Genomic DNA, 8,981 nt, shown 5'->3' on the forward strand with positions numbered 1-8,981 from the left:
CATTCAAATTATATTAAATATCAATTAAATAGGCTATGTTTATGATGATGAAGTTAACTACCAAACTGTCTCAGTTGTGGATGAAGTAACGGGAATCTGTTCAGCAACTGGCCTTTCGAGGGTCGTTATCGGGTTAATGCAGAAGTGTGTGTGTGAGAGAGAGAGAGAGACTGTACCGGTGTGATGGGGACTCCTGTAACGGAGATCTCAACCAATCTGAAAACTCACAGACCTGTTGACATTATTACATCTGAAGACTAACATTGGGACGATTAATGAGCTATTCTAATAGCAAAGATTAAAGAATTTAAAGTCAAACCCAAACCACGCAGACACCGCGCGTTCTGAATATCCAAACCATTCTCTCTCTCTCTCTCTCTCTCTCTCACACACACACACACACGCACGCACGCACGCGCGCGCGCACTGCTGTGTCTCCGTGATTCTCTTCGCGCGTCCTGGACTTTGCGCGTCGCTCCGCCGCTCACACACGGTTTCTCACTCTTCTCCAGGTGAGTGAATCTCATCAGATCTCTGTGATTTCTCCTCAGCCGTGGAGGGAGACCTCGGCGACATCTCACCGGTGCGCACCGGAGACCGCGCGCGTGTGAATGTGTGTGTGTGTGTGCGCGCGCATGTGCGAGAAAAACTAAACTATTGTTATTTTATTGCGCTTATTTGTTATGATAAAAGTACAGTGGTTCTGTGACACTTGGATTCATAACTCTGCACGGAATGATTGTCATATTCATGTACACTGTTTTACTGCAGAGTTAAGATGAGTTGAAGAGGAACTTGGTGAAACGAGTCTGTTTGTTGCTTCTTCTGGGTTATGCTCCCAAGTTAAATAGTGAACGGTGTGCGTTATGTGTGTTTGTGTTAGAATGGACAAATGCTGATATTTCATTTGAATTCACTGTCAGGTGACTTTAAATGACCAGGTTTAATTCAAGTGTAAAATACTGTATATGTATCAGGAGAGAATCTGACTACAGTACATGAACACAAGTCATTGTTAAGGGTCAGATCAGGTGAAGTGGCGCTTTATATTGTACAGGGACTGTGCCAGATGGTAATTCTGTTATACTTTGATATACATCGATATTGATGTACTGTGGTATTTCATGGTATTTATGAGAATGGCATTCTTGTGATAGTGTCCAAAAAGCATGGCGTTACCATAGTCTATACTGTAAATTCAGAGCGCTGTGTTTATCTGGTGAGATTGGTGGAGAACAGGTTTTTATTGCTTTTCTCAGTTTACGAGCCACGGGTAAATTATCAGCTGCGTGTGTGTGTGTGTGTTATTAATTTATTTGAGGAGGGTTAGTTTAGTTATTCACCAGTGAAGTAAAAGCTTTCTGTATAATTAAGTTACTGTCCCCCCGCCTGGCGCCACTGAACGCCACAAAAGAGAGCGAGCGAGAGAGTGTGTGTGTGGGGGGGTCAGGGTTCAGGCATGGTAATCATAATTGTTTTGTATTAAATAGACTGAATGCTAACTGGAAGTCCCCAGAGGATCTGCATACAAGTGTGTGTGTGTTTGGGTGTTTGTGTGTAAGGGTTTACGAGGAACTCTTTTAGACCGGACCCGTGAGAGAGCTGTGGACTCATGCTGGCCAGCGGAGATAAGGAGAAACTCAGAACCCCGAGCCTGAGTCAGAACCGCTCTGTCTGACCGGAGCAAAATAAATCTATTAGAGCCACGCGTGACCCAGTGTATTACCACAATCCAAACACACAAAAAGAACACAAAAAACATTCACAAAGTTTGTTTCTCGTGTCAACACATTAGTGCTGTCATGTTGTGTAAATGGTCATTCATCAGATGCTAAGAGATCTAATCCATTACACACCACTCCTTATCTCTCTCTCTGTGTATTAGACGGACTTGCTTAAGCCTGCGTGTGTGTGTGTGTGTGCGTGCTCAGAGGAAATTACATCACTTTTAGGTTTGTCTTTAATCTCACGAGATCTAGAATGAGCTCTCAGTTAGTCTTCTCTCAGATGTTTCTCCTTTAAGAATCATTAAAAGAGTTCACTTGTTGGTCATTTAATCTGGAAAGAGTTTAACGAGAACTGCTTGAGATCATATTGAGATCTCTCATTTTTGATTATAGACTTGGGCAAATCTGAGCGCAGTTTGAGACATTGTTGAGAATGTTTTTGAAGTGGCAGAGCAGACGTGAGATTACTCGTGTCTTCTTTTTTTTAGCAGATAAACACACAAGACAAAGCTGAGACGGATATCTGAGCAACAACATTTTGGTCTTTAAATCTGTATTAATGAGAAACACACCAAAAGGTGTGTGTGTGTGTGTGTGTGTGTGTGTGTGTGTGTGTGTGTGTGTGTGTGTGTGTGTGTGTGTGTGTGTGTGTGTGCGTGTGTGTGTGTGAGAGAGAGAGAGAGAGAGAGAGTGAATGAGTAATAGTATGAATGTGTTTGAAAGACAGGAAAAGAGCGAGATGTCTGATGAATGATGGTTTGAATAGAAAGTGACATTTTCTAGAGAAACACCTCCACAGATATCAGTTGTGTGTGTGTATAGGTGCGTGTGTGTATAGGTGCATGTGTGTGTGGACTTGGTTTTTATATGTTAGTGGGGACCTAAACCTGAACGCACACCAACACATGGGGACTCGTGTCACCGTGGGGACCAAAATTGAGGTCCTCATGGGCACAAAAGCTAATAAATTGTACAGAACAATATTTTTTACAAATCTAAAAATGCAAAAAGTGTTCTATGATCTTTAGGTTTAGGGATAGGGTTAGGGATAGGGGATAGAATATACAGTTTGTACAGTATAAAAACATTACGCCTATGGACTGTCCCCACGGGGATAATAAACCAGACATGTGTGTGCGTCACTTTAACAACCCTTGTTCATATCTGACATGAATATGATGTTTGTGCAGGTTTACGCGCGTGCAGTCAGATTGAATCATTCAGTCATATTCCAGTAATGTCGTCAGAACACACACACACCATACAATTTACTGCTTTTTATCTCTATCAGCACCAAAACCTTTATCCATGCAACACACCTTGTAGTGTCTCACCTTTCCAAACACGCACACAGACAGACGGTGGGATTTTGAAATGTTTTGTGGTGAGGCGGCTGGTAAAACATTAAACTTGTACTGGATGGGTTTGGGATCAATTTTCAAATTGCCTAAAAGAGAGAGAGAGAGAGAGAGAGGAAACAGAGAGAGAGAGAGAAAGAGAGAGAGAGAGAGAGAGAGAGAGAGAGAGAGAGACAGAGAGAGAGAGAGACAGAGAGAGAGAGAGAGAGAGAGAGAGAGAGAGAGAGAGAGAGAGAGAGAGAGAGAGAGAGAGAGAGAGAGAGAGAGAGAGAGAGAGAGAGAGAGAGAGAGAGAGAGAGAGAGAGAGAGAGAGAGAGAGAGAGAGAGAGAGAGAGAGAGAGAGAGAGAGAGAGAGAGAGAGACAGAGAGAGAGAGCAGAGAGAGAGAGAGAGAGAGAGAAGAGAGAGAGAGAGAGAGAGAGAGAGAGAGAGAGAGAGAGAGAGAGAGAGAGAGAGAGAGAGAGAGAGAGAGAGAGAGAGAGAGAGAGAGAGAGAGAGAGAGAGAGAGAGAGAGAGAGAGAGAGAGAGAGAGAGAGAGAGAGAGAGAGAGAGAGAGAGAGAGAGAGAGAGAGAGAGAGAGAGAGAGAGAGAGAGAGAGAGAGAGAGAGAGAGAGAGAGAGAGAGAGAGAGAGAGAGAGAGAGAGAGAGAGAGAGAGAGAGAGAGAGAGAGACAGAGAGAGAGAGAGAGAGAGAGAGAGAGAGAGAGAGAGAGAGAGAGAGAGAGAGAGAGAGAGAGAGAGAGAGAGAGAGAGAGAGACAGAGAGAGAGAGAGACAGAGAGAGAGAGAGACATGGTGTGTAAGGCAATAACAGATCAGACAGGTACTGAGGAGCCAGGTCATGCAAAGCCTTAAATGCTAACAAGGATTTTAAAATCAATACGGCACTTGCAGGGAGCCAGTGTAAAGACTCCAAAACAGGAGAAATATGATCACCAGACCTGGTCCCAGACAGAATTCTAGCAGCCGAGTTTTTTCCACATTGTAGTTTGTTAATGGAGGTTTTAGATACTCAAGCAAGGAGACCATTTCTATAGTCAATACGTGAAAAAAACTAAAGAATTTATCAACCTCCCAGCAACTGAAAAGGACAACAATGGACGTAAGCAAGCTATATTTCTCAGACGGAAAAAGGATGTCTTAACCGTATTCTGAATAAAAGACTCAAATGACAGCGAAGCATCAAAAATGACTTGCTTTGAAACTCCAAGGCAGCTCGGTCGATAGGTAACGTTATAGAGCCTGCATTTTGCAGCTGATGGGGAGAGCCAATGAGCATCACTTTGGTTTTGGAGCCATTTAGAGACCGAAAATGATCAGACATCCAGTTCTTGATCACAGCGACACAGTTTAATGCACAACGTCCACATGTTGACCTGGTCTTGAATGAATATAAATCTGTGTGTCATCAGCATAAAATCATAATTAAGGTTAAGAGATCTTAGTAATTCACCTAGTGGATATATATACTGTATATGCTGAAGAGTAAGGGGCCCAATACTGACCTCTGTGGGAAACCCGTATATATAGGACCAACCTTAGATCTAAAGCCACCCATACACACAAATTGCCTGCGGTCAGTAAGATAAGACCTGAACCAGTCAAGAACTGTCTCTGACAAGCCAAATACAGATTCAAGGCGATTAAGTAGCACTACATGGTCAATGGTATCGAAAGCTGAGCTAAGATCCAAGAGAACGAGGAGGGACAGAGAGCCAGAAATTCAGAATCAGAAGCTATTAGCAAGCCATTAGTGACTTTGACCAATGCAGTCTCGGTGCTGTGCAGTTTCCGAAACCCAGATTGATGGGCTCAAATAGGTTATTAGATGGTCATTCAATGTGTAAACACATGAAGAGTGTGGAGGTGTAAATGAATGTAGATTGTAGAGGTGAAATAATCTGGATTTGAGTAAATTGGATGAGAAATGTTTGAGTTGATATTGAGATCTTCAATAATATTGACTTTTGATCGCAGACGAGACGAATCTGAGCTCAGTTTAACACATTGTTGACATCTCTTCTCAAACTCTCATGACAGACACATTTCTGACATTTCTGACTCTTTCTCAGGAGAAATAACCGAGACATTAAAGAGACCTCACCGGTAGTTTTTCTATTGGTGGAGAGACTTTAGTGTAAGGCATTTATTTGGCTAGATGATATTATTAGGGTTTTTTTTCTAGAAACACACAGGTAACTGCAGACTCTCAAGATGCTTTTTCAGATGTTGAAATCACTTGACATGTCATTGTAAAAACACAACACAATGCTCATTCTCTCCATCTGATGTGTGTGAGCATAAACCAACAATTAAAAACCAGAGCAGTCGCGTCTCGTGTCAATAGCTGTTTAGCTGGAGATCGAGGCGACACGTTTCAGAACCCAATCATGTGTAAAATTGAGCTTACGTGCTCGATGTTGTGTGTGCATATGCTCTCAGAGTGTGTGTGTGTGTGTGTGTGTGTGTGGAGATCAGATTGTGTGTGTTGTGGTCCATTAGTTGGTAGCAGGTTTTCCTCTCTACAGGAGGTGAGCTTTGTCTGGCTGCCTTGACGCAGTTACTGGCGTGCGGTTGATGGGCAGCGAGTGTGTGTGTGTGTGTGGACCTGTTTGAATGTGGCTCAGCCTCTCGCTCTCCTTACCCACTCAAGTCACATCAACTCTCTCTCTCTACATCCATCAGTCGCTGCTCCCTGGAGTCTCTCTCTCTCAGTGTCTCTTTCTCGCTCTCTCTCTGTCTCTCTGTCTCTCTCTCTCTCTCTAATCGATCGAGGCCCTTGAGACATTGGCCGGTGTTTCTCTGATGCTCGAGTGTCTGAAATCAATCTAAACAACTTTAGGAAGGAGCTTTAGAAACACAATGAGAAACTAAGAGCCAAGAGCTTGTCGTAAAAGACGGATTCACTCGCTTCTCTTTAATCAGGATTTATAAAACCTTCTGCTCCTGAATGCTGATTGGTCAATACAGTACTCCGGACATGTCTAACAAATGTTACTGCGCACGCGCGCGTTCGTGGCCTGCAGACAATTAACTTCCGGTACACATTCACAAACAATAGAGCGCCTGTAGATTATTTCTGATAACAGTCAAAGGAAACCGAGAAGAGCGTTACTTGGCTAAACTCATCTCTCCAATATTTAGAATTTAGACTGCGATACCAAGCTCAACCACTAGATGTCAGTGTACCAGACGGTTTCTTTAAATGCGACCGAACTACAGGACCCTCCGCTTTGTGTGGGGTGGTTCTTGGCCTCCACGTCGTGCATTAAAACCCTTTAATGCACGGCTTGCTGTGGATTATCCTTCTCAATCATTGTAAATAACTCAGTGTCAGTGTTGACACCTCAAGAGAGCACCCGAAGGTTTGACACCTGTTTTACATTTTATCACAATGATTACAAACTCTCTTTTTCTGGTTTCCTGCACTCAATTTTTGAGATGCATGCATAAGCCAAAAAAGAGAAAACACAAAATAAACCAAATTCAAAATGCATTTTTGGTAAAAACTCGTACTTTTGTGTTCCATGTAAAACGTAAAGTTTGTGTTTTATTTCTAGAAAGGCTGTGCTGTATTTCCCGTCATGTCCAACGTGTCTAAATCTCATCTCTCTCCTAACACAGGTCATAGTGAAAAGCCAAAGAAAGGCTCATCCGGCTGACCTCCTGCTGACCTTGAGGTTGAAGGTCATGACCCCACTTTGATCCCAGGCCCTCCGTTACGCTCTGGTGACGTCATCATGTTTCACACCTTCCCCAACAAATCCAGGGCCCAGACGCCGGTGGCCATGGAGAAGACGTACTCTCTGACGGCGCATTACGATGACTTTCAGGAGATCAAGTACAGCAGTCGCTGCAGCAGCAGCACGCTCAGCAACGGCGTCAGTCTGCATCTGGGTGGGTCGCTGGACCGTGCTGGGCGTGGCCGCAGTGGGAAGGATAAGTTCATGAGTGGGGCCGGTCCAGGGGCCGGTACCCCGGCTCGCTGGAGTCGGCGTGAAATCTGCCTGCTGTCGGCGCTGGTTTTTGCGGCGGGGATGTGTGTGATTCTCGGCTGCATGCTGGCGCTCAAGTTTCTGTCGCTGGAGGCGCAGGACTCCGGGTGTCGGCAGGACTGCGTGAAGAGACGCTCGCTGCTCAGGGCCGCGCGCTTCGTTCAGGGAAACATCGACCCGAGCGTCCAGCCCTGTCACGACTTCTACAGTTTTGCGTGCGGGGGCTGGCTCAGACGTCACGGGATACCGGAGGACAAAATGAGTTACGGAATAATCACAGCCATCGGAGAGCAAAACCAAGAGAAGCTGCAGCGCCTCTTACAGGCACCCATCCAGAGGCACGAACTCAACAGCGCTGAGAGAAAGGTGATGACACAAACAGATTTTAGATTCACAATAAATTCAGGATGTTTTTTTGTTTTTTTTCAAAACTGTATTCAATTTAAATTCAATTTAAATTGCGTCCGTCTCAAACATCTCATTAGTGACGTTTGCTAACGCAACGATTAGTTTAAGAGAAAAAAAAACGAATCGCGTCCTTTTTAACCAAACTTCCCGTTAACAGGTGAAAGAATTTTATCGCTCATGCATCAACATGAAGGAAATCGACCGTCTGGGGGCGGCGCCCATGACCGAGGTGATCGACAGCTGCGGTGGATGGGATCTGTCCGGGGCTCCTCCCGGAGGGGCGGGGTGGGATAGCGGCTCCGCCCCTGTGAGGCCAGATTTCAATGAGATGCTGTACAAGACGCAGGCAGTGTACAGCACGTCTGTATTCTTCTCTCTCACTGTGAGCGTGGACGATAAAAACTCTTCACGCAACGCCATACGGGTGAGAGAGAAAGTTTGCTGTCAGAAGTGTTCAATCCTGATTTGAACGAAACATTTCTCATTCAGATCTTCTGTTTAATATGTGTGTGTGTTCAGATTGATCAGGAGGGCTTGACTCTGCCAGAGAGAACTCTATATCTGGGTCAGGATGAGGACAGCGTGAAGGTAAAACATCTTTATTTCTCATCCTCGCCTCTCCGGATGCTCTTTTGTTTTCCGTCTGTCTGTCTCTCTGTCTGCCATCTGTCACAGCCGTCTCCCGCTGTGGGCTCACATGTCGTGTCACAGCTGGAGATGATGTCACAGATGTGTCCTTTATTAATGAAGTCACAGCGGTGTGTCTGTCACGGCCTGATGACATCACACATTTATGATCAGAACACAATCACAAACTCTACAGCCTACCGTCCGTGTGTATTAAACATTACTGCGCGACAGCTAAAAATGATCAAATGAGAGTTTCTTTTCTTTACTTAAATATTCACGAATTAAATGCTGTACAGTCAATCTTACTGTGATGTATGAATATTGTACTATTTTAATAATAATAATCACTGTAATAATAATCAAATTGTTTTGCATTGTTACATGAGGTCAAGCGTGCTTCATAAAAATATGAACGGTACTTAAATGTGACCCTGGACCACAAAACCAGCCTTGAGTAGCACGGGAATTTGTTTGGCGATGGGGTCAAAATTATAGATTTTTCTTTTACGCCAAAAATCATTAGGATATTTAGATTCTGTTCCATGAAGGTATTTTGTAAATTTCCTACCGTGAATATATCTGAACTTTATTTTTGTGAGTAACATGCTATGCTAATGACTTCATTTGGACAACTTCAAAGGAGATTTTCTCAATATTTAGATTTTTTGCACCCTCAGAGTTTTAAATAGTTGCATCTCGTACGATCCTAACAAACCATACGTCAATGGAAAGCTTATTTATTCAGCTTTCAGATGATGTACAAATCTCTCATTTGAAAACATTTACCCATAAAGGGCTCAGCATAGTCCAGGCGAATTGCGCTTTCGTTCTGCGTTTGGCGGTAAAACAAAGCTTGAAAACGTTGA

At 43.9% G+C, this 8,981-nt stretch overlaps 1 protein-coding gene across 1 annotated transcript in view; it reads left to right on the forward strand.

The window, feature by feature from the left end:
- The first annotated feature begins 219 nt into the window (after nucleotides 1-219).
- The window catches only part of LOC130564387 (endothelin-converting enzyme-like 1), a 32,903-nt gene continuing 24,141 nt past the window's right edge, over nucleotides 220-8,981 (forward strand). Inside the window, exons 1-4 of the mRNA XM_057350418.1 lie at nucleotides 220-512; nucleotides 6,707-7,443; nucleotides 7,643-7,909; nucleotides 8,005-8,073. Of these exons, the coding sequence (XP_057206401.1) occupies nucleotides 6,823-7,443; nucleotides 7,643-7,909; nucleotides 8,005-8,073 (957 nt within the window). The 5' untranslated portion in view covers nucleotides 220-512; nucleotides 6,707-6,822. The remainder of the gene's footprint in view (nucleotides 513-6,706; nucleotides 7,444-7,642; nucleotides 7,910-8,004; nucleotides 8,074-8,981) is intronic.

Source organism: Triplophysa rosa, linkage group LG14 (genome assembly GCF_024868665.1).
Source record: "Triplophysa rosa linkage group LG14, Trosa_1v2, whole genome shotgun sequence".
NCBI lineage: Eukaryota > Metazoa > Chordata > Actinopteri > Cypriniformes > Nemacheilidae > Triplophysa > Triplophysa rosa.